Genomic DNA, 14,907 nt, shown 5'->3' with positions numbered 1-14,907 from the left:
CCGGGCCTGTTAGATTGCCAAAATTCCAATGAGATGATCCAGATTGCCCCCCTCACTTGGGATAACATGCATTTAATTCTTTTCAGAAACTCTCTGTCCAATTTTGGTATTTTTTAATACGAACTACCGACGGCTTATCTCGTTAGACACGCTTTTGGCTCGCTTTCAAAGTCATTTACTTTTACTTTATTGTGTGAAGCCAGTTATCATTCCCTACATGCTAGGAATTATTTAAAGTCATCACACTCGCATTGTGCTTGTGAATTTTATTTTATTTACTTTTTATTCCTCTGTTTTCCCCCTCGTGAATTCTCTTTATAGAATTTTTTTCTTAACGGTGACTATTCTTTTCGGCATACTGCATTATTCTGTATCTTAGGTATGTATTTTTTTTTGTGTCTGTTCCAGTTTATATCGATCAGGAATAATGCCTACATATACGTTGGTCTTGTTTTATTTTTTAACTTAAATTATTAAATGAAGTTTTATTCTCTCTGTTATATCAATTTGCGGAGGGGTTAATATAGTTTATGTTTCTAATTTTTTTTATTATCTGGTTTATTGATTTGCTTTTGATTAATATGTCTTGTTTATTTTACGGAAGTAAATGATTAATAGTGAATTCTTTTTGAAAAAAAAAAAAAACGATCTTTACCAGATTTTAAAATATATATATACCTATGAAATTTTTTTCCTTTTTAGCTTTTACTAAATACACACACATACGCACGCACACATGCGCAGTTACTCTACTTTAGAGAATAGTGGCAGTTCCGTTACAGAGTTTAAGTTATATTTGGGTGTGCTATCATTAAAGTCAGTTAAAATAACCGTTCCTACTTCTTGATTCTTATTTCCTGCTTGCCCATCTCTTTTTCGAGATGTCTAGTTTCCTAAGTCAAAATTGAAAAAACCTTGGTCACTTTAACTGATCACCAAAAAACTTTATCGTCGTCATTTTTTAAGGTGTGGTCAAATGCATGTTCAATAACTGTGAAATTGTCCCACGCCTTTTTTTTTTAACCGTAAAACTATTTTCTTTGCCTGTCTATGTTCAACACAGAGAAGCGGCATTATATTGTGTTATGTGGGGGTTTCCTAAACTCAGTCAACTCGTGGCAACATTTTTCAACAGAAAAATTTTCCTGCTACCCTAAAGTTAAGGAAATTAAAAAAAAAAAAAAAAAAAAAAAGATGGATGCATTAATTTAGGATAATTTTAAAGACATTCATTTAAAAATAATTGTTTTAAAAAATCCAACGAAATCGTGTAAAGCAAGATAATATTTTAAACTATTTATCCTTTCAGGCATTTCTAGATGTGAAAGAAGTATTCTTTGAGAGACTTTACGATCCTAATATTTTTTCTATTCTACTATAATTGTTGTTGTGATTTTAAGTTTAAAAATCCCCGTTTTGTGTGATGGAAAATAATTTACTACTGATATTTGAATATATACCTTCATATTTAAATATTTAAGAATATTCTTTCTTCTTGCCTAACGAATATTTTACTTTAAATTATCAATATTATTTATCCGAGACTAAAAATTCATCCTTATCTTTAGATTCGTTATAACTGACATATTTTGAAATTTCTTAATCTTTAGAGAGTTCATTTTAAACATAAAAAATTTCCCAAAATATAATGCATTATGTTTAACATATTATTGTTTTTGTGTAAATGCTTTTAAAAAGATTTAAAAATAAAATTGAATCAGAAATACTAATTATTGTAACTTTCCATTGAAATGACAAAATATTGAAAAATATCATTTTACTGTTCGAAAGACTGTTCGCTTAGTTTATCTTTTAAAGAATGGATTACGAACAAATTGAAAAATGAGCATTTTTGCGGAGATTTTTATGCTCGGATAAAAAACACTTTACCATGATACAACCAACACGATACTAACTCTCAAATACATCAAGATAAGTTCTTCAAGAAACAGAACAGTGCGTTAGATACAGAAAACCGCATCTTACTGCTTTTGTTGACGCATGAACAGATGAGTTGAATGGACGAAAGTGAGATGCTAAATGGCTCTTATGAGCCGTGACTGAACAGATGTATTTGAAACGAAATCGAAAGTGAAATTTAAGCATTTAAATGCGTCATTAAACAGCATATAGACTAAAATCCTGACATTTTTCATTGGCTGGAAACATAGTTTATTTCTATTTTTTGAATTTTTGTTGTTGCTTCTCTGAAAATTTCATTAAAAAAACACTGATAATGTAAGGTTATAAAGAAAGAAATAATTGAACATGCAGAACTGTCTTCATTATAGACACAACCAAGTGGCGTATTATTGTTATTATTTTTTGTAATGGATTAGATGTTTTTTTCATTTTAGTTTTGGTCTCCAAAACAAGGTAATTGAATTTCATAAAATTCAATTAACTAGTATTTTATTTAACTAATATCATTTTTGAAATACTATTTATTTTAACTGATTACTCTCTGTATTTAAAAACAATATTTTCTTTTTTGATAACATTAATGATAATTTATTGCTGGTGTGAAGCCTTGTTGTAATATTTTTCTGCAATTGGATTTTTGGGTATGTTTTAGAATAAATTGTTCTGATCAAAATAACCTAAAATTTGAAAAGTAGGTCATGTTGATATATCACATGAAAGTAGGTTAATCTCTTTGTTTTCGACAGATTTTGACAGATTTTATTTGTCTATATGAAAATAATGTTAAAAATATTATGACTTTTCATTAAAAATTTACATATTTTTAATTACCTTTAAATTTACAAAAAAAAATGTTTTATAAATTTCAAAATATGTAACTTGTTTGCGGAAAAATTCCTTTACTCTCAAAGGTTCATTGATGCAAAAAAAGTTTCTGCAAAGAATTGTTAAATAAATGAAATTTGGTCAAATGCTGACACTGTTGTCGAAAAAAAGGGTATTCATTAATTTAAATAAAGAAATAAGTTTATGGTACAAATGATCATTTTTACGTTAGAATTGAATCAAATTAACTTTAATATATTTATAATAGTGTTAGTAAGTATTGCACTCCTTTACAACTTACTATTTGTAAGCTTTCTTCATCACGAATTTTACTGAATTATTGGATGAATATGATTGAATTATTCTTTTACTATGTATTGTATTCGTCTTCATTGTTAAACCTCCTATTGTTCAGTATTTGGAACTTTTGAACTTTTCATCTCCCCGTATTCTAAAACGTATCTCTTCGAAACTTGGCGTTCTTGTGACTACTACTTTTCTCTACTATGCTATGGTGAGAAAATAAATGCTTTAATTCCAGCATCTCTTATATAGCTATTGTTACTTCAATCAAAACATCAGTTTTTGACATTAATAAAATTTTTTCTTCTTTTCTTCGAGATGTAAATATAAATGATGTAAGTGTTGCTTTAAAATTGATTTCCTTCTAACGGTTCGTTCATTCTTCTGATCTACAAGCGTGAGAGTGAAAAATTGGCAAGTAGAGAAAAGCTGTTGCTGGAAACACAAGATGTAAGAAGTGTTCTATTGCTTCTTTAATTGGTCGTTATTCACTTTTGTGTTTTCAGCTCGGTGGAGTGGATGAACCTTTAATAGCAAGACGTGGGAGCATCAAATTATGTGTAAAACTGGTACAAACTGCTTCTTGCTAGTTTTAGAAATATCATGGATAGATTTTTCTAATATTGTTTGCGTTTTTGGAATTACTTAAGTCGCAGTTGATATATTGTTGTTTCTGTTTGTTTGTTTCTTATGGCACTTGCCACTGACAAGCCCACTGTTACGAAGACAGCGATTTAAGCCTGAGGGGGAACGTCTCTTATTTTTTATAGCAGCGCCAACTAGGGCCAAGAGTACGACTTTGCCACTCACGCATCACTCATTCGCTTGCACAACCCCTTTTTACAGGAGGGCACATTCACACATCTCACAGATAGAACAACAGAAGAACAACCATGCCCAAACCGGGACTCGAACCCGGGACGCCCAGATCACGGGGAAGACGCGCTACCCCTATGCCAGGACGCCGGCGCAGTTGATATATAGATATAGGATTTGAATATTGTTTTCAAATACGTCCTTTTTTTCTTTTTTCTTTCTTTAAAGCGGGGCAGTAAATATTTTAAGTTTCGCATTTCCAGCAAAAGAAAAACCGAATAAAAAGAAAAAAAAATTATGATGTAAATAGTATGTTATAGAAAAAGAATTATGGAGCAAAATCATGTAAAGGAGTATTTATTTAATGTAAGTAAAAACATTAATTCAATAAGGTTTATTTTTCGATTGCTTTGGCATACAAATTCAAAAGAATTGAAAAAAAAAAAAAAAAAAGATGCTGTGAATATTTTTACAATCTACAGTTGAAGAAGCTTTATTTTAATGTAATTTTACGTATGTGTGCATAGTGGAATGTGTGTCCCTATCTTCAAATGTCAAGATATTTTTTTTTTATTTATTGTACCGATAAATGTGGAGGATTTTAGGAAATGAAAAATTATTAAATTGTATTTTAAATAAAGGAAATATCATAAGACTTACATTTTTACAGACACGTATTGCTATTATTTTTTTTTAAATCTTGATAATTTAACATAATAGAAACACAAAATGTAACAAGCTTTTAAGTGTGACATATTGCTGAAATTTGGTATTGAACGGATGAAAAGAAAATAAACATTCTAACTATCCCGCATTAAATTATTCGATCATGAATTCTCGATACAAAGTTCTTGTAATAACATCTGATGTCTTTTCTTTGACAGGACGTGGGTGCGGTGACGAGTACCGAATTGCGGGACATGGGATGCGAAGAGCATGGATAATGAGCAGCCGCATCAAGAGCACGTAAAATGCGTGGTTGTGGGCGATACTGCGGTGGGGAAGACCCGTCTCATTTGTGCCAGGGCTTGCAATGCTCGCCTCACTCTCAACCAGCTCCTCACCACGCACATTCCGACGGTGTGGGCCATCGACCAGTATCGAATATACAAGGAGGTAAAGTTTGTTTCTTTGGAACTCAGGAAATAAAATTAAAAAAAAGAAGAAGAAAACTGATTTTATTTGAATAAACTTCAGTTTAATAAATGCTAATCTAAGTTTTGGTGTATATTTGTATTGAAACTGTTTCATGGGAAAAGGCGGTCACCTATATTAATCCGAACATTCCCAAATCTGGATGCTTTGTCACGGTTTGAAGAAAAAAATGATTTTTTTTCCTCAAAAAAGTGCACTTATTTTTCATTTAAGTATATGATTTATATTAAACATTTTTTTCAAGATGATTAATTAATTTTTTAAACACATTTTTGAGGTAAAATATATTTTGGAGGATTTTTGTAATTTTTGCTATTTATAGGATATGATCACTTTATTTTAATAAACAGTGTCAATTCAGTGCCGTTATTCTTTTGAACATTGCTAAATTCCATTACGTATAGACACTTACTATCAGAAAGGTATGCGGCTGTGGTAGAATATTCTAACAATCCATATTAGGTGGGATAGCTACCTTTAAATTAATAATTTTTTTATTGGATGAACTCTCTTTATATCGAAAGTGTCCCCGTTAAGATTCAGAAAATTTGATAACTTTACTTGTAGATTCTGTATATCTACATGAAAAAAAATTAATGATACCCCATAATGCTAAATACCTAATGGGTGCGACCGCCTACCGTGTAACCATCTAGTTTGCTCTTATGAATTATTCATTCTTTTAACAAGATCAAAACATCGTTTGAAATTTTCTCTTTCGTTCCTTTTTTTCTTTGTATTTCCGTTATGGACAATGTAACGCCTACTGAATATTTCCATATACGGATGATTTGTTAGATTTGGATTGGAATTTCTTGTATTGATGTCTGCTCAAATTTCCCTTTTGTAAAATTCATTGTTTAAAGCCATTTGCTATTTTTAAATTCCTGAGAGGAAAAAAAAAATTATTATCGATTACAGAGATAACGGAGATAGATTGTAAAGAAAGTCAGTTTTCAAAAGCTCTGCTTATTGCTCAAAATCAGTTGGTAAATTTTCATATACTGGTAATTTTTATTGATAAAATTAATTCATTTTTATATCTATTTCTATCTGGACGAGAAATATTGTGTTGCGAATCCGTTCCTGTTGAATACATAGCAAGAAAGCTTGAACCAGAATAGATTTATACTGATTTCTATTCTAATTTCCCCCCCCCCTTTGGGTTCATTCTTTTTTTAGATTAGACAATCATTGGGCACTACTAGTATTTCAGAAAATAATTTCTATTCTGAAAGCTTTCACTGATGAAGAATATAACGAAACGTGACATTTTCGAATGTTTGAAAATGCATATCTTCACTTTTCTAGTCTGAAAATTTTAACGCTATTTCAAGAGCGAGTGAAGAGATAAAGGGGAGAAGGGGAACGGGGCAGGATCACACTAGACTGTTGAAACAAATCTTGGTGCTGGTCAATTCCTCATGAAGAATGTCCCCCCCTCCCTTAAATCACCTGCATAGCAACCATTCAACTTTACGTCACTGAGTAACGAAGGTATTCTTAGTGTGGGTGTGACGTCAGTGGAATCTTCATGCTTGCTCACTCAAGTATCTTAAATCGATTCCGTTATCGGTTCACAACTGGATTGGAAGTGACAAATCCGGTCCTTCTTTTTGATAGATGTCATCATTCCCGTACTCGTTGACTTGACAAGGTTATGAAGCTTTGGTCATTCGGCGCCTTTGCCCTTCATTTTCGGTTGTGTTTGTGTAGCTCTATATTAAATAAAGCGAATTTTAAATCTAGAAAGACAAATTTAAACGTCTAATCCAGTAGATGCTTCTTTACCTCATTTAAACAGATAAGGAAATCGATTTTATGGATCGAAAAAAATTACCGTTCTGACACGTTTTGAACACATTTTTGTGAAATACATTTTGTTTCAAAAATCTATTCTTAAATAATGAAAATAATTTTTGTGTGTATTGAAGTATTACAAATAAAGAAATAAGTCGGGAAAAGAAAACTGCGCACAAAAGCATATGCTTTCATTATTATAATATTCTTAATACAGATATAAACGTAGGTACATGTTTAATAATAATAATAATAATAAAATATTCTTTATGTCCACAAAAATGTAGTTTCAGTAGTAATTCTTGCACTGAAAGAGCGTTAATTGACCGAATTTATTTTGAAATGCGTAGTTTTTTTGATAGGGTAAACAACCATGCCAGAGACTATTTCAGTCAAAAAATTTTTGGGTGTAAATTTAAAATTATAAAAAGAAATCTCATCTTATCAATTTTTTGTTGCTTGTTTCCGTATATAATAAATTCTGAACCATCGGAAAAAAAGTGCTAAATACATTTTTTGTAAAATTACATCCAAAAAAATATATTATGCAAAAATATGATACCATTCATCTTTTTTATGACATATATTAGTGCATATTAATAAAGGTATTCACTTTTTTTTTAGCTGAGAGGTTGTAAGAAAATGTTTATAATATTATATATATCCATACAAAATGCATTTTGGAGTGTGAATGCATTGATCTGCTGCACGGATAAATTTATCAAAAATAATTGTGATTTCAACCGTTTTGTAACTTTGAGTTCGGTATATATTTTCACAGATTGATTTCAATTAAATATATCAAAACTACCATAAACAAAGGTATTAAATCTTGAAAATTTCACGTAAGAATAAAATTAATTAAATATATTTTTATGTATTTGTACTGTTTTTGAATTTACGATATCAAAATGAAATTGAATTTAACTTACTGAATTCATATATATACTTGTGCTTTTCTGTACAGTACCTCTTAAATGAACGAGAGGAAAGATTATTCTTGGTAAAATATATAATTTAAAATGCACATTATATTAAATTACATGATATTTAAGTACAGATCAGTGTTGAATTATAGCATTAATATTTAAATTTCTGCAGTATTTCGGAGGTTAAAGTCGCTAAGCCTCGCATTCATCAGCCCTCTCCATGCTTGATGCAACAAAACTATTTTCATAATAAATCTGTATTCTTTAACAACCAGAAGAGGAATTTTCTATCTATTTAACTCCCTCGTATTTAATTATTTTAATTCTTTAATCCCTTTTTGACAGGGAAGTTTTACTTTTCAACTAAAAACACTCAAAATACGAAATTTGTGGTAAAACATTTTTTATTAATCAACTATTAATTATTAATGTGAAAAAAAATTACGAAAATATATTAATATGCAGTTTACCATTGTCAGTACTTTTATTTTTTAATGATTACATTGAAAGTATCTCTTAATGCAGTCTCAATATGTTTTGATCGACTTCGAAGAAACGAGACTCTCTTTGAATCTATATTAAGACTATTGTAATTGCATTGCCCAAACTCATCCCTTTGTTGCATGGCAACCAAAAACCCGCGTCAGTCATGTCGAGACATATTTCTGAGAAAACCCGACCACTTAAATTTTGTAATGGTTCTGCACCGCCCTTCCCAGGTTCAGAAACCTCGAAAATCTAGTGAACCGATCGTACACAATCGAAATACGAAAGAGGGTTTACAAAAGCGGAAAAACAGGGAGGAAAAAGAAAAGGAACGAAGCTAGAGAAGTATTTGTTTTGACTGCGCAGAGGAGGCGAAAGCGCTCTCTGGCTGCGTTTCTGGATAAGCGCCAACTTTCCGCATGGCCTTCAAAATCACATGTAGGCGAGTCAACAACCCCTAAAGGAGAGTTCTTGTGAGTGCGATTTTAGGTGATGGGGCCTTGAGGTCTCATGTTTTCATTGCAGTTTCTGCATGGAATCGCAACACCACCGGATTATAAAATGAGTTAAGACCGAATCGTGAGCTCTTCAGTTACATAAAGCGTTTAATATTTATGTTTTCAGTTGAGTTTATATCTGGATTTTCACAATAAATTTTGTAAATCCTTTTTAAGGCGATCTAGGATCTTGGAAATAAAATAAAAGGCGCCGCATCCAAAGAATAATCTGATCAAGTTCAAGTCGCTTAAATACTTATGCCTTTTGTGGGATGCCTCTGAGCCTGTAATAAATTTACTCAAAAGGAGTAGAAAAATATGGCTAATTCTTTCGAAAATATGGAAAATTCGGTTTTCATTCTCAACAACATGAATGTTTTAAAAACTATCAGGAAGGTTGTTTATTTATTAAAGCACTGACTACACTATTACAAATATTAATATGAGCTAGAATTCAACGTAACTATAGACTGAAAATTCATGTCTTAGTGCAAATCGTACGATGACTTTTAATGCAGTTATCTAACAAAAATGACGAATGTATCGTTGTCCCTTTTCAGCGATCTGCCATGTTAATTTGCTCCTATCGTATTATAAATTGAAATTTATTTCAGAATTACTTTTATAAAAAGTAGTAGGAATGAATGTTTACATCTTTTATTTAGGACCCAGTGGTATATTATTTTTCTTAAGAAAAAATGCTGCTCATCTTTTAAGTCAATTCTAAAATGATAATGTTTTTAGATTGGTCATATTTCTATAAATTGCGTCATTCAGAGATTGCAGCAGCCTACACTACAGATCTCTGGCCTTATAGTTATCTAATTTAGCGCATAATTACTTCTTGAGTAATAGGTGGTCGCTTAAAAAAATTTTTTCCAAAACTTTTTGTAAATTATCAATTAATTCAAAGTTAATAGGTAATTTCATGTTTATTCCTCTATAAATTCGGAGCATATTATTACACAAATTTTTTTTTGTAAACCTCTTTAAAATTCACGAAGTTATAGATTTTCAGTTATACCAATTTTTTCCTCTGATATTTTCTTTAATTTTAATAAATATCCCAAAGTTAGTACAAAATAAATTTTAATAATAATTTAATAATCCACTTTTTATTATTATAATAAAACTATGTATATATATATATATTTCTATTTTTATTTAAGAAGTATGAAGAAGTTTTTACTTTCTTGCAAGAAGAATGAAAAGAGAAAATATTGGAATCATTAAAAAAATTCAAATTCGAGATTTTTACGGTTCTATATTTCAGGACCCGCTGAGTTATTATAAAGCATTTTTTCCATTATGTTTGTTTAAACATGATAATTCAAAAGCACATTGAGCTTCACTGATGAAATTTGGTATATGACCTTTACATCAGATTTGTAGATTCCTGTCAAATTTTGAATGAAATCCATTCTGAGGAAGTCTTTTTTCCCGGCTGTACGAATATAAGTTAACAGGAAAATTACAAAATGCAGAGAGCTAGATAGATAAAATTTGGTAGGCAAATTTAACATCTAAATTGTAGACATGTGTCTGATTTGGAAACAAATCCGTGAAAAGCTCAACCGTCTGTCAGTCTGTACTTTCATAAGCATATAAATACGATATCTTAAAAATACACTGATTTAAATGTATGAAATTTGGTATGTGATTTTGTAACTACAATTATACTTCTGTGTCAGATTTTGATTCCATTTGGTTAAAAAAATGCGTTCAAAATACATATTTGATTTTTTTGTATTAACCGTATGCCAAGAATTAATTACCGAAAATAACATGCTAGATTTATTAAAATTATAAAATGAGTTGTTCATAAGAATCGTTCGCCCAAGCATTCAAAGCGTTCGCCGCATAAAATCCTCTATTTTATGCGGGGAAAAGTTTATCTCATTTTTATTAGAGAGTATGCGCAAATATTTTGGAGAGACCATTGATTCAGACTTGCCGCTCACACATTTTGACAATGTTAAATGTATGGTTTAAAAAAACGGTGGGATGATTCTTTTAATATAATTTCTAAGGCAGAATTTTTATTTCAGCTTTTTTTAAAATATTCTTAAGCATTTTGGCTGACATTCGTTCTGTAAAATGCATGACAGAAAAATCCCCCTCCCCCCCCGAAAAAAAAAAAGCAGTGACTGATATAGCCAAGCCAAAGACGAGATAGTCGAATCAAGCTTGAAAATTCATGCTATGATATTTTGGACTAGAGATTCAAATTCAAGAATTACTTATTTTAATTTACCTTTGTATCAGAAATTGCAACAACAGATTGTTTCTAACTAAATAATTATAATAAAAAAATAGTGATTCGTTTAACTGCTTGGCATATAGAAAAAAAATCCTTTTTGGTGACACTTACACTTATGTGGAAGTAATAAAAAGGTCGACAACAGTTTGGATTTCTTAAAATAAAATACTTGCTAAATAAATTTTTAAATATTCAACATGAAAATCCCTTTCATTTCTCCCCTGAGATATGCGCTGGTTTATTTACTCATATTTAAACTCAAGAATTTTTTCCAATTACCTACTAATTTTATAAGGGCAGTAATGTATCCATATAAACTGAAATAAATGCTGAAATATTGAATATTTAGTAAATTTTATATGAATGTTTAGTTTTTGTCTTTGCGGTGCTTTCTTAGAATGAATCTCTGGACCTCTATACCTTCTTTACCCTTTTCTCCTTCATAATATGTCACTGCCTGTTATTTTCTCTTTTTTCTTCATAGCTCAAGATGACAGAATTTAATTCAAATCTCTATTTTCACATTACCCGACCTTTTGACCATAATCGAAAAATATTGTGTAGTCAGTTAAATAAAATGTGTGACTAGTCATTAGACGATCATAATAGTGGCGTAGAGACCTGAGAGTAGGGCATGTATAAATGCACCAGATGCCATTATTTAGGGACGCTATATATACCAAACATCCTACTGGCACAAAATGTTGATGTTTTCAAAACAATGATATCTTCAAGATCTTGTTTGATACTCATAATGCTGCACAATATTCCAAAAATATTTCATTAATATTATGGAGCTTTCTGTGCTGCAATGCTTTTACAATATGTAAAGCAAAATGTGATGGGTGGGGAATGGAAATTATATTATGCATAAAGCTTAGCTTTCTATGCAACGGCTTGATGATTATATTTATCAAGATTGCCCTTAGTGATATTCATATGAATTATAGCTAATAATTAATAACAGAATATAAATTAATAAAAAATTATGAATTATTAAAATGAATTAATAAAAAATTCTTCCATTCATATTAATTTTTAATAAATAGTTACTAAATAATGTGCTCTGTAAATTTTTACTTGTCTGCACTTTTATCAATTGTTTCTAGAATTTAATTAATTAAATGACTCCGAATATCATGCATATTTAAGTTGGAATTTTCTAGATACATAATTGAAATAGAAATGTTATACTCTCTTTTTAGACATCCTCATTATAAAATAATATTTTTTATGTGTTCTGTTAGGTTCTTGAACGCTCCTGTGAGGTAGTAGATGGCGTTAATGTGTCCTTAAGGTTGTGGGACACATTTGGAGATCATGATAAAGACAGAAGATTTGCATATGGAAGGTAATATTCATTCTTTAAATATTATTTGGTTTTTCTTATATATATATATATATGTTTTAAGCCGTGAATGTGAAGGTAAAATGTTGTCATGGAGATGAGCATATATTTGTAGTAGGACTGCCAAGTACGGTGGGAAAAATGCCAATGGAAAGTGGAAATAGACCAAATTGGATATCAATTCTCTCTATATTAACAGATAAACTAAAATCTATTACATTTTTATGATGCTCTTTATATCTAGATTATTTTTAAACCTTGTACGTATGAATTCAATATGAATTTCTTTGTAGAATTTTTCAAGCTGTACTGCAGTATTATTGAAATTTCAAAATTTTAGATATTTTTTTAAATTATTACTCAAAATAAAATATTTAATTATTTTGTGTATTTACGCATCTTGACATTCTTTTTTGTAGAAATATAGCATGCATGTAAATATATGCCTGTGATCATGAGTATGTTTAAAAATGATTTTAATCACTGAAGGAATAATATTTCAAATTTTAAATTGGATTAAGAAATCTTTGAAAGTGTAATTTCCGATTTTAACTAAAAAAATATTAAAAATCACAAAATGAAAAAAAAAAAAAAAAAAAAAAAAAAACTGGAGTATAATTTTATATAGTCTATAAGTTTTCTTAGCGTTTTAAGTAAATGTTAAAAAAAAAATGTTAACTAAAACCGGCATTGTAGTTATTGACTTCATTTAGTGTCGGTTTTTAAAAAGTATAATTTACTTTCTTTAGTTTTCCTATTAGCATTAGATATTGTACGATATCTTCATGGTGTTCTATATTCGGAAATCCGAACAATATCATAACAATATTAATGGGCATTTTGTTATAATAAGGTTAAGGGGGAGGCCCACCATAAGCAGATAAGGTTATAGTAAAGCTGTCCCTGTATTTTTATAAAATTGTCTTCTAACCTCAGTTAAAGCATGCACTCATTTTTAATTCTATTTTATTTATTTTTAATTTACTTATATCAGTTATATTATTTTGTTTTAATTCTTTATGTTCTTTAATTGACAAATTCTTAGATTTAATTCTGATATTTTTTTTAGATTGAGAATCATAACATGTTTGTCATTGTTTAATATTTTTTTGAAAAAAAAAAGTAAATTATATTAATAATTGAACTTAAAAAATTAAATATATATTTGATACAAAATATAAAATATTTTATTATTTTTGTTTTCATAAAAATATTATATTTGAATTCTTAAAATTGTAGATAAAATCGATTTTAAAAGTTTAAGGATTTTATATCTGTCTATTTTCATCATTAATTTGTTAATAACATAATGATAAAAATAAATGGAGTACTGTCCCTTCGTATTGGTTTTTCACACTATATTAATTTCAATTTTCATTTTCTTTGTCTTTTTAAATTTTTTTTCAATTACTTTACTAAATTTCATATAGATAATATGCATTGTTTCTCCATGACTAATACATTTACTTCAAGATTCTAAGTGCACTCAAGATTGAATTTCCATTTTGTTTTATAGGTCAGACGTGGTGCTGCTTTGCTTTTCAATTGCAAATCCAATGTCATTAAGGAACTGCAAGGTGGTATGGTATCCTGAAATACGTCGATTTTGTCCGAGTACTCCTATTATTCTGGTGGGCTGTAAAAATGATTTGCGTTACATGTATAGAGATGAACAGTTTCTAAGTCTCTGCCGAGATCGCAGTCCATTTTTCAGGTATAATCTGTGACTTATGATGCTTTTTTTTCTTTCTCTCTGCATGTAAAGTTCAGTTTTCTGTATATAGTAACTATTATAATTTTAAACTATCACGAAGTATTATGTTTGCTATGTACCACTTCTTACTGTTACATCATCATCCACCAAGCTCTCATGCTAACTTTCTTTTGATAATTTCAAAGAACAAGGAATTTTTAAATTATTTACTTGGGCTTAAATCTTAAGGAATGCTTTCTGTTCTAGCACCAAACTGCTTACTATACACTATTTTCTTTTTAGAAAGCATATAATATGCAAGTTTGCTATTGGAAACTTTCTGCAATGTTATTCATAAATTGTACATCTGAGCTAAATGCACTTATTCTGCTAAACAGCTAATAGGAATTTACTTTTCCTTTAAAGTTATGAAGCAAAATTAGGTTTGATTAATGAAGTATGTAAAAAATAAGTTTGTAATAAGAAAGTAATGTTAATTTGGGAGATAATTATTTTATATACGAATTATAATGGTTATCCAGTTATAAAATAAAAGTAATTGATTGAATTTTAAAATTGTAGGTTTTATTGACTAATGGTCTGTCTATACGAGCATTTTTAACCAAAGTATGAAAGTAATTATAATTCTTTTTAAGTATTTTATAGTATATTTAAAGCTCAAGACTTCTCAATGTAATTTCATTTTAATATCTGTACTTGACTGAAGTAATTTTATAGTTTATTACATGCATGAACTGTTCTAGGCAATTAATTTTTTGCCAACATCTTGGCAAAAGATTTTTTTTCTAAGATTTGAAATGAAATTTGAGTTTCAAGATGGTTATGTTGTACAAAATCTAGATGAAATTATG

The 14,907-nt window shown here is 29.4% G+C and overlaps 1 protein-coding gene across 8 annotated transcripts in view; it reads left to right on the top strand.

Moving 5' to 3' along the window:
- Positions 1-14,907, top strand: part of LOC129965660 (rho-related BTB domain-containing protein 1-like) — a 97,367-nt gene that overhangs the window by 57,069 nt on the left and 25,391 nt on the right. For all 8 annotated transcript variants that reach the window (XM_056079755.1, XM_056079749.1, XM_056079756.1 and 5 more), the window contains 3 exons: positions 4,752-4,983; positions 12,242-12,345; positions 13,859-14,056. In XM_056079755.1, the coding sequence (XP_055935730.1) occupies positions 4,804-4,983; positions 12,242-12,345; positions 13,859-14,056 (482 nt within the window). In that variant the 5' untranslated portion in view covers positions 4,752-4,803. The remainder of the gene's footprint in view (positions 1-4,751; positions 4,984-12,241; positions 12,346-13,858; positions 14,057-14,907) is intronic.

This window comes from Argiope bruennichi, chromosome 4 (assembly GCF_947563725.1).
Source record: "Argiope bruennichi chromosome 4, qqArgBrue1.1, whole genome shotgun sequence".
Classification (NCBI taxonomy): Eukaryota; Metazoa; Arthropoda; class Arachnida; order Araneae; family Araneidae; genus Argiope; species Argiope bruennichi.
This window is presented reverse-complemented; position numbering and strand designations above follow the sequence as displayed.